The sequence below is a fragment of the Carassius auratus genome, chromosome 25, assembly GCF_003368295.1.
Source record: "Carassius auratus strain Wakin chromosome 25, ASM336829v1, whole genome shotgun sequence".
In the NCBI taxonomy this organism is placed as follows: Eukaryota; Metazoa; Chordata; class Actinopteri; order Cypriniformes; family Cyprinidae; genus Carassius; species Carassius auratus.
Window position 1 is genome coordinate 3,388,873 of NC_039267.1, and position 17,830 is coordinate 3,406,702.

The window sequence follows — 17,830 nt, forward strand, 5'->3', positions numbered from 1 at the left end:
GCACACACACACACACACACGCACACAGACACACAGTCAAACACAGACACACACACAGACACAGTCACACACAGACACACAGTCAAACACAGACACACACACAGACACAGTCACACACACACACACAGGAGCAGCAGTTGGAGAAACCTAACAATTGATTTTATGACAACGGAAAGACAAAGAGTCTGAGACAAAAAGAAAGGCACTGTTCCCAAATCTACAAAAGCAGTTTCTAAGGCAGCATCTCTGAAATGCAGCCTCATAAGTGAGTGATCTAAAAACACTCTGCATGGACAGAAAAACAACGGAGCTCTGCATGAGAGACTAGACTCAATATTTGCAATATCTGCTAAGATAACGAGTGCCATGATGCTCTAATTAAATATAAATACATATGCATAATTTAAGTTCATTTAATTTAGATTTAGGTATTCCTCTCAAGGTGTCCACCATCTTGCAATGCATTCTGGGATTGCCTTCACCTTGATGAATACATGCAATTCTGCCTGATAATTTCTGATGTATCTTATGAGGCAGCGTTATTATGCTACCTAGATTTTGAAGCATTTATGATGCCTTAAAATGCTGCCTACTAAGCTCACTAACTGTGTTGTAATCTACCTCAAACGATCACAAGCCTCTGGCAATCACAGCATGGTTTCACGGTCACCTCAATCTGACGTGCTTGTTCTCCAAACATGAGGCGAGCGAGATGTGTTTGCAGAAGCACCTTTATGATGCTGGTAAAACAGCAGCAGACATCAGCACACAGAAGCCCAACGCACGAATCCTCCTCAAACCCTCTTCAGGTCAGCGCGAGTGTGTGTGATGCTGTCAAAACCACATTCTCCATGTGAGAGAAACTGTAAGGGCAGAAATCACATGGGAAGCTCAGTTTAAAGAAAAGGAAACAGTGACGTTGTGGAAGAGGATCTGAAGTTAAACTTTTAATTGCAGATATTTGTATTTTAGCGAATCAGAGCAAAGTTCAGTAATTTTAGATCACAAACCCAAGTTTTTTATTTTTACATGCAGAGAATCCATAAACTCACAAGATAAGCACAAACTCTAGAAGAGACATCTGTGAGATTCCAGTCTTTTCCTGAGGAGAGATGTATAAGGAGTCCAACAAACGACTCCTCTTTTAATCTAGAAAAAATAAACTGAGAGAAAAGACCTGCACTACACATCAGGAGTAATAAACCATAGAATTGTCTCTTTTATAAATTATTGCTTGAACACTATGACAAGAACTGTGTAACACCTATAATGTTAATGAACATAATATTATGGAAGCATGTTTCGGTCATAAAAAATAAATAAAATAAAAAGCTATCTGTGGCCTTTTACCTCACAATTCAGACTTTTTCTTAAAGCTGTGAGAAAGTCAGAATTGTGATAAAGTTATTTTTTATTCTATTTATTATAACAAAAATAAAACGTCAGAATCGACATGTAAAGACAAATTTGGAGAAAAAAAAGTTTTAATTATGAGAACTTGGAATTGTGAGAGAAAAATAATCTGAATTGTGATACTCTGAAGTTTGAGAGAAAAGTTGTTGCAATTATGTTTTTAAAATAAAGTCTAAAGTCTAATTTTTTTTTTTATTCCACAAGCTTACATTTAATTAGCTGAATAACGACACTGTTACCTTCTGTACAGCTGCCTGCTTTACAGCTAAAATTGAATTTACTCCATAATTGATTAATTTTACAACACAAAGACTGTTATTTTTCTGGTTATTAATGTCAAGCTGCTTTGGAACAATCTGCATGTCACGACTTCAATATTTTTTCTTGCAACTGTTTTAACAAAAAACCGTGGCTGACATGCCTCGAATGCTTTCCTGTTAACGTTATAATTGTGCTGTCTGCTGAGCAGATGTTTGTCATTCAGCTAAACAGCACGACTGCATGGAAAGCTGTCAAATGCAGCAGTATAATCAGGAGAGGCTGCTGCTTTTCTCTGGGACTCTGCACACTTTACTGGCCTGCAAACCATGGCTGCTTTCCTTCAGATCAACAGATGAGGGAATCCCACCATCTGGTGGTCATCAGAGGAACACGAACATCTTCTCCTGCAGCACCTCTCATTCTCCTTGGGTCTGGATCAACTCTGTTTCAATTTGTTCTGTTCAGAAGGACAAAATCGAATTCACTCTGACTTGTTTTATTCAGCTGTTTCGAGCAATTAAGCATCATCTGAATCGCATCAGAATCAAACCAGCTGCAGATAGACATGACACTACTCTGGGAGACTGCAGAAGAGAGACCGGGGCTAGTTGTCACATTTTTGTGACAATATGCCTCTATAGAGGGACTGATTTGTTTTGGAATATGAATTACCATTTAAAAAAGCCATATTTCACAGTATTCAACATTACACACACACACACACACACACACACCACTGGGAAATATTAAATATTCACTGAGGTAAAAAAAAAAAAAAAAACCTACTACAAGTCCTGGTCTGCCCTATTTCTTCACCGTATTCCCATTGTGCTTCTCATGCCAGATGCTCACCTCACAGCGCTCAGTGAAGGCAGTGGGCTGAGGACTTCACAGACACCTGATCTCTTCTGCTGGGATACAGGTGCAGGTACAGGTGAGCCGTGAGGGGTCTCTGGAGGCGCTCCAGACCATCTGCTGTGAGAAACATCTCAATACAACAGCACACCTTCTGAACTCTGAAGCACAGCTGAGCCCTGACTGCTGAAGGGATCAACATTCCGATTTATAACATCTCAAAGATTCTAAAAGCGGAAACAGAACTCTAAATTCCAAAGGGACTAGAATTTAGCAGAGATGCTCGTGACATGTCCCTAACAAATACAGCAACTACTAAATTGTCCCTAGCAATAATTTTTATATATATATAAAAAAATTATATAGCCTACTGTGTGTGCATGCAACCAATTTGGGCCGCATCTGAAATAAGTCACACTACTGAGAAGATGAAGTAAATATGCTTTTCATGACATACATTTAAGTACATAAGTATATAAGTGTTTAAAATATACGTGCACAGTTCAGATTAATGATTTAAGGTTGTAGTAAGTCTCCCAAAGACGGAGAAAAAAATGATTGCACAATAAGGGGTTGCATTATAATGTGCATGCACTTTCATTGCTTACTACGCCAGCAGGGGGCAAACACCTCAGTCAATTATTAACAAACCAGAAATTTCGCTGAAATAATAATACCTTTAATCTTCTTAAAGCGTTTCTAAAATATTTTTTTTTAAATAATATGATACATTATGGTTAGCTTATAAATATTTTGTTATGCATATAAAATAGCAACTACACAACTAAATTTCTAAGGACACTTTTTCAAGTTTTTTAAATAAAATGTACTTTTAAACCGGTTGGTCCGTTAGTTTTACAAACAAAAACACTTCTGTTGTCGCTAAAGGTGGTTGCTAGGGACGATAAACATCTTTTAATATGATACTGCTATCTACCAATCAGCATCCAGGACGCGAGGTGCTGTTTTATAAACAGAGACCAGCCAAAAGCAGTCCGAGTCTGTCAAACAGAAGTCAAGAGATGCACAGATCCTACGAGCCGCTGAAACCTGCGACCAACAAATACCTGCAGCAGAGATGGGACCAGACGCGCTACCAGGACCACCGCAGCAAGGTTTCTGACGCTCCACGTGCACGCTTCTCTCATTATCCTGTCTGGTATTGCTTTAAAACGAATTTGGGCAGCTATTATACAGTGTCATTTATTTCTGTGATGCGCAGCTGTATTTTCAGCATCATACTTCCAGTCTTCAGTGTCACAGATCTTCAGAAATCATGAAAATATGATGATTTTTAACATTTCTGATTATTATCAATGTTGAAAACACACGTGCTGGACAGTATTTCTGTGGAAACTGTGATGCACTTAGTTTGGGGTAAGTAAAATTAATGTTAAAAACCGTCAGTAAAGACATTTATGATGTTACAAACGTTTTCAATGTCAAATAAATGCTGTTCTTTGTGTTCAAAGAATCCTGAAAAATAAAATGCATGACGGTTTCTTAAAATAACGAGCAGCTCAACTGTTTTCAACATTGATAATAAAAATAAATGCTAAAAATCAGCATATTAGAATGATTTTCTGAAGGATCATGTGACATTGAAGACTGCCGAAAATCCAGATTTTTTTCACAGAGATAAATTACATTTTAACAGATAATCACATAGAAAGCATTTATTTTAAATGTTACAAATATTTCACATTTTTTACAGTATTTCTGATTCATATACATGCAGCCTCGATCAACAGAAGAGTCAAAAACATAAATATTATTCCACATTTTGACCAGTGGTGTGTTCAACTTAAATGTTTATTTTTAAATTTAGACTGAAATCCTGATAGAGAAATGCAATCTGAAATACAGGTGCACCGCTGAAATTATGTTCTTCCTGTATTTACATCTACAGTTAGTGTTTAATTTTCTCTCTCTATTTCTTTCTAAGGTGCGAGAGGCCAAACCGGTGGTCGACACCAAGGGCATCCAAACGCCTGCACATATTCAGCACAAACTGAAGAAATTCCAGGTGACTCATTAATCCATATATAAACAAGAATGTATTATACATTTATTTCTCTGCAACTAATTACAATGCACTCATATGTCAATTTATAGATGCATTTAAAAACATTTCAGATGCATGCATTCAAATGTATGAAATGAGTTTGTGTGGTTTCCAGGTGCAGGAAGAGAGGATGTTCATCATTGAGAGAGACAATCATCTCCTGGCGTCCAAACTGGCGGCGATCTCTCGCTCCAAAGGCCTGGTGGACCACAGGAACATTTACCCAGAGTGCAGGTGTTTGTGTGATTGTCAGTGTTTAGTAAACACAGGAACACACTGACCTGGTTACCAGCGGTTTATCTGAGAAGGGTTTCTGGTGTCTTTCTCATGTCATCTGCGATCGCAAACTGACGGGATGAATTATTCATGGGGGCTGGTGACAAAGCCTTTCTGAATTATTGAGAGACACATAAGCTATTCTCCATCAAAGCTGAGGGATCTGCTCGGTGGATGGGTTGTGGCCTTACCGCTTGTGTTTTTTGTACACTATGATGGAAGAACTGGTGAACTGTTTTACTGTTTAAAAAAGGTTTGACTTCAGTTCCATGCACAATATGTAAAAACTATATAATTAATACAGTGTTATTTTAGTTTAATTAATATAATACAATACTTTAAAGTGGTTTTTATTTGTACTTTAGTTGAACAATTTCTATTTTATAATTTTTTTTTTCATTTTCTGTCTCAATTTTAGTTAAAGTTATAAGTTATTTTATTTTAAAAAGTTATTTTGTGATTTTATTTTGTTGAGTCTATATAGTATAGCCTAATTTTTTTATTGATAAAAATTTTTTAGTAAGAAATGGCCAGACGCACTACATTTTGAATTATTTTTCATATTTTGTGTTTTCATAGTTAAAGTTTTAGTAATTTTGTTGTTTTTGTGATTTTCAGTTTTTAATATCTGTATAGTGTTTTGTATAAATTATTATTTAGAATATTTTTTATAATATACTGAATTCGTTTTTATTTCATCTTTAATTTTAATTTTGTTGCGTATTGTGATTTCCCCCCCCCCTAATTTTCTTTATTCTTTTTAAATATGTCTATATAGTATTTTTATTTCTAACCTTTATTCATATTTTGTATTTTTTTATATGCTCTGTTTTCTTTCTCCAGTTAAGGTTTAAGTAGTTTTTATTTTTTAGCAGTTTCATAAATTTTTTAATACTTGTCATTTATAATATTTTTTACAGTAATTAGAATTATTTTAATGCTTTCAGTTTTAGTAATTTTATGGTAGTTTTGTGATTTTTCAGCAGGTTTTTGTTTGTAAATATGTCTTTATATATATGACTCTGGAGCATAAAAGCAGTCATAAGTATCACAGGTTTATTTGTAGCAAACTTTAAAGATGATTTTCTCTATATTTAGATTTTTTTGCTCCCTCAGATTCCAGATTTACAAATAGTTGTATCTCAGACAAATATTGTCAATTAAAAAAAAAAAAAAACTCATGACTGTTTTTGTGGTATATATTTTATATTATTTAAATTCATATAAAGTATATTTACAGTAACACAAATATGATGTTTTAATAGATTTATTTACCCTGTATTACAGTCTGAATGCTGAGAAAAGGAGGGAGAGGCTTCTTCAGGTGACTCACGAAAACCAGGCGATCTATCAGCGAATCACGACGCAGAAATCCGACTACAGGAGGGAACTCTGGGAAGAAGACTGGGAAAGAGTGGAGCGAAGGAGAGACGACATCGCACGCTTCCCACGAGGAGTGAGCAATAAACAGGTCTGATCCTAATTCACACCTATAAGGGTTAAAACTGTTCATTCTCTTTAAAATCTCAATGGTGTCATCACTTACTCAAATATATGGCTCTTGTAAACATCTGCTTTTGAGCTTGGAACAATATGTCAAAAAAATACATGACGCCAAAGTGTTCTTTTAAAGTGCACATTAATTGAATATTCACATATAAAAATGATATTGTGATTCATAGGTTTTTTTTTTGTTTGTTTTGAATTGAACCATATAGTAACTAAATCTTAAAATGAAATTAGTCTTCATTAACTCCGCCCTTTTCTTACAATCTTCTGAAAGAATACAGAAGAAAAGATCAGTCGCCATTTCGTTTCATAACGACTTTAAATTTAAATGAATGTGAATTTTCTCTGTCCTAGAAATCTACAAAGTGTGTGAAGTTCTCTGGAGGGACATCTGGACCGAGTCAGCGCTCGTCCAGCGGTGTTGAAGACGACAGCGGAGAAACCACAGAAGATCCAACACCACAACCCTCACCACAACCAGCCACATGAACTCAAGAGTTACACTAAACACCAGACACCTGTGAAATAAACTCACCTGGGTTAAATGAAGCCCTTGAAGTGAAGTGCTGATATTTTGTCTTTGTTTTCTACGGTTTTCAAAGCCACGTTCATTTGTTCATCCATTCACTACACTGATACTGGAACACTTGCTGGACTGAAGAATGTAAATGCAGTATGATTTAAAGAACTCAAAACCAGTTAACAACACACTGTGACTAAAAGAAAACACTTAAAGATGACATGAACCATTTCGTACAGTAGGCTATATAGCATATATAACCCATTTAAATTATGATGTAAATTAATTATTTAAAAAAATCTATTTATCCTAATTTTCACCAATGAAAGTGACATATTTCCCAAATTATTATTTTTTTTTGCATAATACTCATCCGAAAAATAAATAGGATCTCACGTTGTGTCAACCACGTTTACACACTTCAGACCAAGTTCGATTTCTGGCGTTTTTCCGGTTTCCTCTGGTGTTACAAAAATTATCTCAAACTTGCTCAGGATCTGCAATTAAGACACATATATCACAATATGATCTGAGTTGCTCTACGTTAAATTTACAGCACTAGCCTCCTTATTTTTGTGGCGTGGAAGTAAGCTTTACTTGCCTGTGCGCGACTTCCGGTCCATTAGCCGCTACTCTAGAAGAGTAAAGTGAATTGTAAAATTATTTGCGCTACAAATCAGCTTGTGTATGGTTCGGAATATAAATTAAAATAAAATATTAACAAATATCAGTTTTCAGTATAAAACAACATAACGGACTTATGTACAATTAAAATAACTGAAGATAATGAGACCGGAAGCTGCGAACATAAATGACCGCGCTAGCTCTTACGCTAAAAATAAGGCGGGAACTCAATTAAGGTCTGTTTTAACAGCGGATATTTTCTTTATACTTAAAAGACACACAAGACTGAGACATCCATCTCTTGAGTTATGGCTGAAAACCTCTTCCTCGTTGTACACTATAGCACACTAAGACTAGAGCAAATGTAGATCATCTCTCATCCACTGGATGGCAACACAAGCATGTTTGTTGAACAAATTGAATCTCCCACATTCTGCTGAAGCCTGAAAAAGAAAGAGGAGTACAGCAGAAATCGTGTCAAGATGAACAGACCTAGATATTGCTGTTCGTACGGTTTGTGTGGATTGATCGATGACAGAACAGTCAAGCAGAATAGTCAAGCATCTCTATTATTCATTTAACATACCAGAAAATAACAGTATTTGATGAAGTTTGGTCTTGTGGTTTATTGCCCAGGAGGCATGTGAGGTTAATTAAAGCATTTATTAAAAGTTTTTTGGCAAAAGATTCCAAATATGCGTTGTTCTTCTCTTGAAAAAAAACATACGACTTCTGTTATGAATTAATGACAAACAGTAATACTGTAATACATCATTAACTTTGAAATAGTCTTTAATTTAAAATGTAATAGTTGTTTCCTGTGATATATATATACTATGTGATATATGTAACTATTCCTGTTTTTAGAAAAAATAAATCTCTCTTCAGCTCACCATGGCTGCATCTATTTGATCAAAATGCAGTCAAAATCGTGAAATATTATTAACATTTAAAATAGCTGTTTTCTGTGTGAATACATTGTAAAATATAATTTATTTCTGTGATGCACAGCTGAATTTTCAGAATCATTACTCCAGTCCTCAGTGTCACATGATCTTCAGAAAGCATTGTAATAAACGAAAAATAGCCTAAATAGAGCTTACAATTAATCAAGCTAGTCTTAAAACCAAGGAAAGCTATTATTCTGCTGGTTTACATACTTGTCAAGTTCTGTGTGTTTGATGACGGACCACAGCTTTGCCCAAACTTGAAAACGGCTTTATCTCCGATGAACGCAAAGGATAACTCAAAACTGTTCACTTTCCTTTTCTTTTATTTTCTTAAAGATGGTTTGATAGATTGGGTTGGAACAGAATAGGTTGATAACCTTTAAGATACACAAACCAAAACCATAAATTAATTACAAATAAATCACAAATAAATCTCAATACCACTTTCTCAAAGTAATAATAAATAGATGTTACAGAATCCTCAAACCAAACCAGACAAAGTAATTTTGATTAACCTAGGATCTCTAATAGTTAATTAAAATAGCAATCCCATAATTAAACTTATATAATTTAAACAATACACATGCTTAGAGTAACGTTACTTCTGCCAAGTTCTACATTCACATAATAAAGTCTTCGCTATTTAATTTAAATTGCACATTACAACCAAGCAAAAATCATATAGTCTGAACTCCACACATTCAAACGCAATCACATTCTGTCCTACCAGTTGCGTCTTTGGATGATCAAGAGCTGTGGTTAGGGTATCTTTTTCCAGGAACGGGTGAGAGGGCCAACTGAGCTCTTACCAAACATTTCAATGCCATGCACTCCCTGTGGGTGCGCCGGTAAATATAGTCCCAAGAGCACTTCCGAGAAATTGGTTCCACCTCCTGTCACTTTTTCCTGTCACTGTTGTATGGTTGCCCCCTTCAGTTTGGGAGTGCTCTAAGTATCCTGGGTGAATCTAGGCTGGAGTGCTCAGTACAACTTGTAACCATGAATTGACACAACACCTCCCACTTGACCTCCTGGTTCTTCAACCCAAGGAGGTCACACCAGTACTGTGATATGTTGGATTTAGTTACTCTATTTTTTGATCCTGTTGCTGCTGCTGTTCTTCTACTGGAAGCAGGACAACTATTCGTCTGACATCCCTGTGAAGAACTGTTGCAGGTATCTTGGTTGAGTGTTTTTTCCCCTTTTTAGTGGGCTTCACAGTTGCAACTGGGTAGCTGGGGAAGGATCGGAGATATACATCCCTCACAATTCCCTTTCTGTCAGTATTGACGTCAATAACTCTGGCAAGCCTGAACTGACCTCTCAAGGCATTCTGGTCAGCCAGCCAGATGACATCTCCAATTGCCACATTCCTGTGAGCTGTGTGCCACTTAGTCCGGACAAACAGGTTTGGTCCGGCTAACTGGCTCCATTTCCTCCAAAACCGGTCAACTTCAACTTGGATGTTTCTTAATCTCTTGTAAGAGTAGCCTTCAAAGTCAAAAGTCCCTGGATCTCCTCTGGGTCCAGTTCTTCCAAGCAGAAGTGAATTTGGGCTAATGTATTCTACACAGTCCTCCCGGCCTTGAGTCTTGGCATCAATAGGTCGTTCATTGGCGAGGTTGGAAGCCATATAAAGGAAAGTCTGAAACTCACCCCATGTGAAGACTCCATTACCCCCCAGATTGTGCAAAGCCCGCTTCACAGTCCGGACAGCAGCTTCAGCAGCTCCGTTCCTGTGAGGTGAGTCTGCTGGATGGATCCTCCAGTTCCATTCTGTGCCATGTTTGGAGGCTTCATACTCAAGCTTTGATTTCTCCAGTCGGTCCAAAAACATGTAGAGCTCTTTGAGGGCAGGTCTGGCTCCGACAAAGTTCTTTCCAGGATCCGACCACAATTTCCTCGGATGTCCTCTCAGTGCTGTAAATCTTTGGTAGGCTAACAGGAAGCCTTCAGCTGACTGGTCACTGACAAGGTCTGTGTGCATAGCTCTAGACGCCATGCAACAGAAGACAATTCCCCACACTTTGAGTTTCACCTTCTTTCTCACCTCATCCTTCACTTCGTAAGGTCCAAATAAGTCCACTGTCGTGTACTCAAATGGATTGGCTGGTGTTATTCGTTCCGATGGGAGGTCACTCATAATCTGTTGGCACCTTCGGGCCCTAAGTCTCCTGCATGTCACACAATTATCAACGATCTTCTGAGCTAATTTCCGGCCTCTTACCACCCATGCTTTCCTTCTCATCCGGAGGAGTGTGCCTGCGATTTCTTCATGATTTGCCTTGTGGGCTTCTTGAGCTAGAAGAGTGGATACCCAGGATGTGCAGGGCAAGATTGGTACTGCAGTTTTTTCTTCATTAAAGACTTGGAATCTTCCTCCACAGAGCAAAAGTCCAGTGCTTTCCTCTTTGACCACAGCAAGTCTGCTGAGTGTGGTGTCTGGCAAGGTTACCTCCTTTTGAGCTGCAAGGAAGAGATCCCTGAGTGCATCTTCACACTCCATGATGGTAAGTGTAGCTTCCTTGACTCTGGACTTGATCTCAAGAGCTGAAGGAATCTCCTTTCTCTTTGACTTGTCTGTGGTTGAGGTCTTGGCCAGCATTTCTTTCCACTTTGTGGCAGCTCTCCACACCCAGGCAATGACTCTCATCAACCTGGTTAAACTGCTGAACTTACTGATGTTAAGGATTTTCCCCACTGAAGAACCAGAAGGTGGCCTCCGGACTTGGATTTGGTGCCCTTTTCTGCTAGGGCTGCTTTGCAGGTCCTTGTTTTGGTCAGAGGTTGGAGACATTTGCATTGCAGTGGCAGGTGGAGCATGTTGGTTTTTTTCAACCTGTGCTCGGGTCAGTGCTGCTGTAAAACATTTCCTTTGGAGCTTGTTTATACCTTCTTTGGCATCTGCAGCGACATCTTTGGCTGACTTTGTCGGCCACTCCTCCACTGGTCGTTTCAGAAACTCTGGGCCATTTTGCCACACAGAGTTCTCTTTAAGGTCTTCTGGGGTTGCTCCTCTTGTTGTGAGGTCAGCAATGTTTTGTTCACCTGGAATCCATCTCCAATCTTCAACTGATGTGGATTTCTGGATCTCTCCTACTCTGTTCGCAAAAAAGGTCTGGTACCCATAACTGTCCCTTTGGATTGCACCCAGCACAGTTTGACTGTCCAACAGATGGATCCAACGATCAACTTGCATCCGACTGTGCTTTTCAATGTATTTCCTGAGTCTTGCAGCGAACACAGCACCACAGACCTCAGCCTTCACTGGTTCTCCCTTTTGGTCAAGTGGTGTGAGCTTGGCTTTGGACTCAACAAGCCGGACCAGGATGCCTTGCTCAGTCTCCCACCTGAAGTATGCAACAGCTCCATAGCTCTGGTCGCTCCCATCTGAGAATGTTATTCCCCAGGGTTCTCCAATCCTTTTGACTGGTGTTAGGCTTCTATGGAAGGTAATTTGGTTGAGGCGTGTGTATTCCTCAAAAAGGTGGATGGCTTCTTCTCTAAGTCTTTCAGACAGAGGTGTGTCCCATGTGTCTCGTGTTAGAGTTTTGCCTCCAGCTTCTTGAAATGCCTTTCTGACTAGAATGGCTCCTTTCTGTTTGGCCGGTGTTGCAAGGCCTATTGGGTCATACAAACTAGCTACTTGGCTAAGCAATTGTCTTCTAGTCAGTGGGTTTGGAGTTTTTCTTCTTACCTCTTCTCCGACAAGATTTTGGCTGATTCTCATCTTCTTTTTTCTCTTTGAGAAGTTTATCGAGGTCATAAGATACAGTTTGTCTGGTTCAACCAGGTAACCAACTCCAAGGGCTTTGTTGTCTCCTTCTCTCATTTGGTTGGGGAGAATGAGGACTTCATCTGACGATGCTGGATGTTCGGATGTAGACGTCTGCCTCCCACTTTGGCCTGATCGGACCCACGGCTTGAGGAAGAATCCACCTGCCTTCAGAATTTCTTCGACTCCTTTGGTGGTTTCATCTAGCTTTTCCAGGTCATTATGGGATGTCAGGATATCATCTACATAGGAATCCTCTTCAATGACTCTCCGTTCCTCCTTCAGATGAGTGAACATTGGCAGCTTTGCTGTCTCTCTCATGGCCAGTTGTGCTATGCACCCTGCTGGTCGATCGCCAATGTTGACCCTGGTGATGGCATATTCCTCAATTTCTTCATCTTCACTGTTTCTCCAGAGAAATCGATGGAGGTGCATCTCCAGGTCTTCAAGCCACACAGAATTGTACATCTTCTTGATGTCGCCGAGGGCAGCATGGACTCCTCTCCTGAACCTTAGTAGCACTGCTCGGATGGGATTAAGTACATCAGGCCCTTTCAGGAGAAGGTCATTCATGCTGATTCCTCTAAACTTCTGGCTGCTGTTCCATACCAGTCGGACAGGTGTTGTTACAGAGTGTGGGTTTGGCGCCACCAAATGACTGACGTACCATACTGGTCCTTTCCAGTCAGCAATGGTCTCTCTAGTGAGTTTCTTTGCTGCCTTCCTTTCCACCATCTCGTGGACTTGAGTTGTGTATGCTGCACGCCACTCTGGTTCTTTCTTGAGCTGTTTCTCCATCCTCAGAAATGTGGCTTCCACTGCGCTTCTGTTGTTGGGGAGGGAACTTGGATCCTCAATCCAGGGGTATTTTGCGTCCCAATGAGGCTCCTGACTATGCGCATCTGACTTCATATAACTGAGGCCTTGCCTGATCATCTCAAGCTCTCTTTCTTCACTCAGAGTCATGTCTTTGCCTCCTGGTTGACAGTTACCACACCGGCATCCTCCACACATGGGTTCGCAGGCCGCACCAATGCTGTCCCACTTCCACCAGTCCAAGAACTCTCTGCCAATAACAGTGGTTTTGGTTTCAGCTCTAGATTCCTGCATCCCAGCAATTTCTTGATACTTCACTGCTGTGATTCTCATCGATCGTGCAAAGTGAGTCTCAGAATTGTGCAAGGCCATGTCCACTACTTCACAGAGGTCTGGATGTGCTCCGCCAACGGTCTTTCCTAAAGGGCTTTCCCACAGGACAAGATCTCCTACTACCTTTACTCTCTGTGGAGCAAGTCTTCCTTCACGGTGGCTTATGAGAAGCTCCACGTGTTCTGGTCTGTGAAGATCTTCCAGGTTGGAATCGGGGAAGAACTTCTTGAGTTGCTGCGCTTTGATTACTCTGTGAACTTTTGCAATCTCATCCAACCCATAACAGATCAGCTCATGAGCTTTCTCCGTGCCTCTAGGTGTCTTGACTCTTACCTTGAGTAAGTATCTTTTAGTCTTTACCTTCATGGCCATACCTCCAACTCCATGGATGACAAGTGTGATCTTTTCACTTTGAAGCTTCAGTCTCCTGGCAGCTATATGAGTGATGTAGTTGGTATCTGATGCTAAGTCAATGAGAGTTCCAATTTTCTGTCCTGCGTTGGTGGTTACTTCGAGAAGCATAAGAATAACTGGTAACTCACGTATGCTTGAGTCCATCACTCCAGGAAGGCTTCTTCCAGTGCAGTGTGATTTTGCAGCCATATTGGTGAAGGCTCTCCTGAATTTTTCTGCCATATCCGGGGTAAGCTCAGATATTAATTCCTCTTGCTCCTCTGTGAACGTTTGCCTCCTAGTGCTGGGTTTTCCCACTTTCACAGATTCTTTCCCCTTGAATCCTCCTTTCAGGCAGAGAAAGAAATGGTGATCTGAAGAGCTTCCTCTCCTGCAGTCTCTGTTCCTGCACAGGTATGTGTCCGTACATTCATCATCCTCTGCATGACATCGGAGGCATCTTCTGCATGCTCCCAGCCTTTCGACAGCATTCAGTTTCTCACCAGGCTTTAGTTCTTTGAACTGCTTACAAAAGAATATCTTCTCACGGTGCTTTTCATCTCCACAGACAACACATCCTCCTTTCCTCGTGGACTTTGTGAGGGCATACCTTTTCTCCAGGTACGTGGCTTTCTTTTCAGGTTTTTCACCAACACCCAATTGGTCTAGTTTCTCTAGAATGTCCTCTTGTGTCTTTAAGAATGTTAGAAGGATGTCAAAGTGATTGTCAAGTGTGACTCCATTTCTTGGATTGACCATGAATGTCAGCCAGTCCCTCTTTATATTATCTGGCAGCTTGCTCTCTATGGATCGGATCACAAGGGGATTTTTTATGGCTCAAGTACTTTCGAGCTCCGTGAGGTCATTCAGGGCCTTTTCCACAGCTTGAATTAGGTCAATTACCTTCCTTGGCTGGTGTGGCTTTAAAGGAGGGATCCTCTCTAGGTCCTCAATTATCTCCAAGGCAATTGTTGATTTATCTCCATACCGGTTTTGAAGTACTCTAAATATTTCATCAGCACTGTTGTATGTTGGCAGGCGCAGGTCTCTACATATTCTCTCGTCCACACTGTCAAGGAGTTGGAACTTCTTCACTTCCACTGAGCCAGTCGGCTCTCCCTGCTTTTGCAGATTTTCCCAGTCTCTCTTCCATCGATGGAAATTCCTCTTAAATCCAGTGAATTTAGGTAGACTAGTTGGCTTTATTCTTACCACTGGTTGTGGAACTGCTGTTGGTTGAGGCTCTGGACCTCTTCTTTCCTCTTCTGCAATTTTTTGTGCAGTGAGGAATTCTGCTCTTCTGGCCTCGAGGTTGCTGCCGAATATTCTCAGGTCTTTTAACCTGCCTTTCCAGTGTGCTGTCTGATCATGTGAGATCCATTTTTCCCAGTCTTTCAGGCTTACAGTTGCATCATGAATTAGCTTCCTCACTCTTTCCAGCTGCAGTTCATAGCCATCTCTATTGATAGCAGTGATGGGGCTTGTTTGGGCTCTGTCACAAGCTTTTCCCGCTTCTTGGATTGCAAAGTCTACCTCCTCTTTACCATATCTTGACCAGAGGTTGGATTGAACTGCTTTACGGATTTCACCCAGTCTCATGTCGCACTCTTCCATTGTCCTTTCAAGCTCAGCCTGCTGGTGCTTGTCGAGCTTGACTTCTTTACCTTCCTCAGTTCCCGCTTCAGCCAGTAGGCCAGCCCTGTAGTCATCATTTGAATCACTAACATACCTTGCCAGGGAACTGAGCTTGCTGAACTCCTCTTGTAGTTCATCCTTAATCATACCATCTGCAGCTCTGCTCAGGTAGTTTGCTTGCTTTGTGAAAGCAGATTTAGCTAAGGTCCGCTCTTGCTTCAGTTGCTTGACTGTTTTCCCAAGAGTTTCCTGTGCCATGGTGAAGAATTTCCAGTCAATTCTCCCTTTGCGTCGACAGCTTGACTTCAGGCCTTTGATCCTTGTTCTCACTGCCACGCTGGTTATCAACTGTCAAGTTCTGTGTGTTTGATGACGGACCACAGCTTTGCCCAAACTTGAAAACGGCTTTATCTCCGATGAACGCAAAGGATAACTCAAAACTGTTCACTTTCCTTTTCTTTTATTTTCTTAAAGATGGTTTGATAGATTGGGTTGGAACAGAATAGGTTGATAACCTTTAAGATACACAAACCAAAACCATAAATTAATTACAAATAAATCACAAATAAATCTCAATACCACTTTCTCAAAGTAATAATAAATAGATGTTACACAATCCTCAAACCAAACCAGACAAAGTAATTTTGATTAACCTAGGATCTCTAATAGTTAATTAAAATAGCAATCCCATAATTAAACTTATATAATTTAAACAATACACATGCTTAGAGTAACGTTACTTCTGCCAAGTTCTACATTCACATAATAAAGTCTTCGCTATTTAATTTAAATTGCACATTACAACCAAGCAAAAATCATATAGTCTGAACTCCACACATTCAAACGCAATCACATTCTGTCCTACCAGTTGCGTCTTTGGATGATCAAGAGCTGTGGTTAGGGTATCTTTTTCCAGGAACGGGTGAGAGGGCCAACTGAGCTCTTACCAAACATTTCAATGCCATGCACTCCCTGTGGGTGCGCCGGTAAATATAGTCCCAAGAGCACTTCCGAGAAATTGGTTCCACCTCCTGTCACTTTTTCCTGTCACTGTTGTATGGTTGCCCCCTTCAGTTTGGGAGTGCTCTAAGTATCCTGGGTGAATCTAGGCTGGAGTGCTCAGTACAACTTGTAACCATGAATTGACACAACAATACTTAATCTCCTCATTAAAACTAATTAACTTAACCAAACCTGATCTGTCTGGTGGACAGTTAATACCAGCAACTCAACTGAATGATTTCCATGTTCATGAACAATATTTACATGGATTACCAGTGCAAAATGGTAAATCCATGGTAATACTATTGTACTTTGTTATTGGAGCCAGTTTTTGGAGGCCACATGCCAAATTTAGCTACTTAATTAAGCGACAATTATTCTTCTGAGCGCTAAAACTTTAGCCAGCTGAACACAACACTTGCTTGTAAGGCAGAAAAAATGCTTTCCTAAAATCTGGGAAGCGCAGTTGTTTCCATCCTCCAAGAGGACGAGCCAGTATTTCCCGTCTGTTCCTTGACCTTGGTTTTCCTCTCTCTCTCTCTCTCTCTCTCTCTCTCTCTCTCTCTCAGTGCTTCTCCAATCACTCCAGCTTTCTGCCAGTCTCTCATTCTGAATGTCTGTGTCGTTCTCCTTCAGGTCCATAAAGCCAGAGCCGTGTAGGACAATAACTGAAGGAGCTAATGACGCCAGACTGAGTTGATGTGAGCGTTCTCGCCTGTTTAACTGCTCTGATGGATTATTCGGGAGAACAGATGCCCATTGCGGCCCCCTCTGGCAGATTTCATCAAAATCTGGATCCTCTCTGCTATTTCCCCCACGAGATTCATCAGACGTTCAGCAGGAGTTAATGATGCAGAATGGTTATACATACAGTTGCATATCTTTTCCTAAAAAAGTAGTCATCAGATAGATTTGTTGTGTTGGAAATGACTTAAATTTGAGCTTCATTCATGTTATGGATGGGGAGATTTTGCCTTGAACAATGAACAGTGCATTGAATTTCAGTCCATTACTCACTTAAACTATCAAAAAAATGGTATTTGTCTTGATAAGCAGACACAAGTTGCATCTTCTGATCAACACAAACATTGGTGTATACAATATTGCTGTGCATCTGACAAACTTGGTATGAAATGCAATAACCTAAAAAGCTTCTGAAATCCTTTCTACCAAAAACAGTCACATAAAACAGAATATAATAATAGAAAAATACATTTATTCATACAGGGTTCACAAACCAGAAAGTACAGGCACAGGAGACCTGAAATACAATGAGATGTTGAGAAACCGAGGCACAAACTTGATTCTGAATGACAACCTTAAGTCTGAACCTTCAAAGGAATTGTTCACCCCAAAAATGAGTCTTTGCTGAACACGTGTTCATGAAAAAGCACATTTTGAGT

At 40.0% G+C, this 17,830-nt stretch overlaps 2 protein-coding genes and 1 long non-coding RNA gene across 3 annotated transcripts; 1 reads left to right on the plus strand and 2 right to left on the minus strand.

Moving 5' to 3' along the window:
* The first annotated feature begins 3,416 nt into the window (after window positions 1–3,416).
* Window positions 3,417–6,943, plus strand: LOC113043012 (uncharacterized protein CFAP97D1). The gene is made up of 5 exons (XM_026202104.1): window positions 3,417–3,644; window positions 4,475–4,555; window positions 4,710–4,828; window positions 6,158–6,341; window positions 6,734–6,943. The coding sequence occupies exons 1-5, from the start codon at window positions 3,450–3,452 to the stop codon at window positions 6,866–6,868; spliced, it is 714 nt and encodes a 237-aa protein (XP_026057889.1). The 5' UTR covers window positions 3,417–3,449; the 3' UTR covers window positions 6,869–6,943.
* Window positions 4,837–7,511, minus strand: LOC113043017 (uncharacterized). The gene is made up of 3 exons (XR_003275657.1): window positions 7,296–7,511; window positions 6,915–7,034; window positions 4,837–4,984 (listed from the first exon to the last, which is right to left on the minus strand). It is a non-coding gene; the product is annotated as an uncharacterized LOC113043017 (long non-coding RNA).
* A 2,863-nt stretch (window positions 7,512–10,374) lies between these two features.
* LOC113043001 (uncharacterized) lies at window positions 10,375–14,586 on the minus strand. Its single transcript, XM_026202080.1, has 2 exons — window positions 11,750–14,586; window positions 10,375–10,970 (listed from the first exon to the last, which is right to left on the minus strand). The coding sequence occupies exons 1-2, from the start codon at window positions 14,547–14,549 to the stop codon at window positions 10,834–10,836; spliced, it is 2,937 nt and encodes a 978-aa protein (XP_026057865.1). The 5' UTR covers window positions 14,550–14,586; the 3' UTR covers window positions 10,375–10,833.
* Window positions 14,587–17,830: the final 3,244 nt, after the last annotated feature.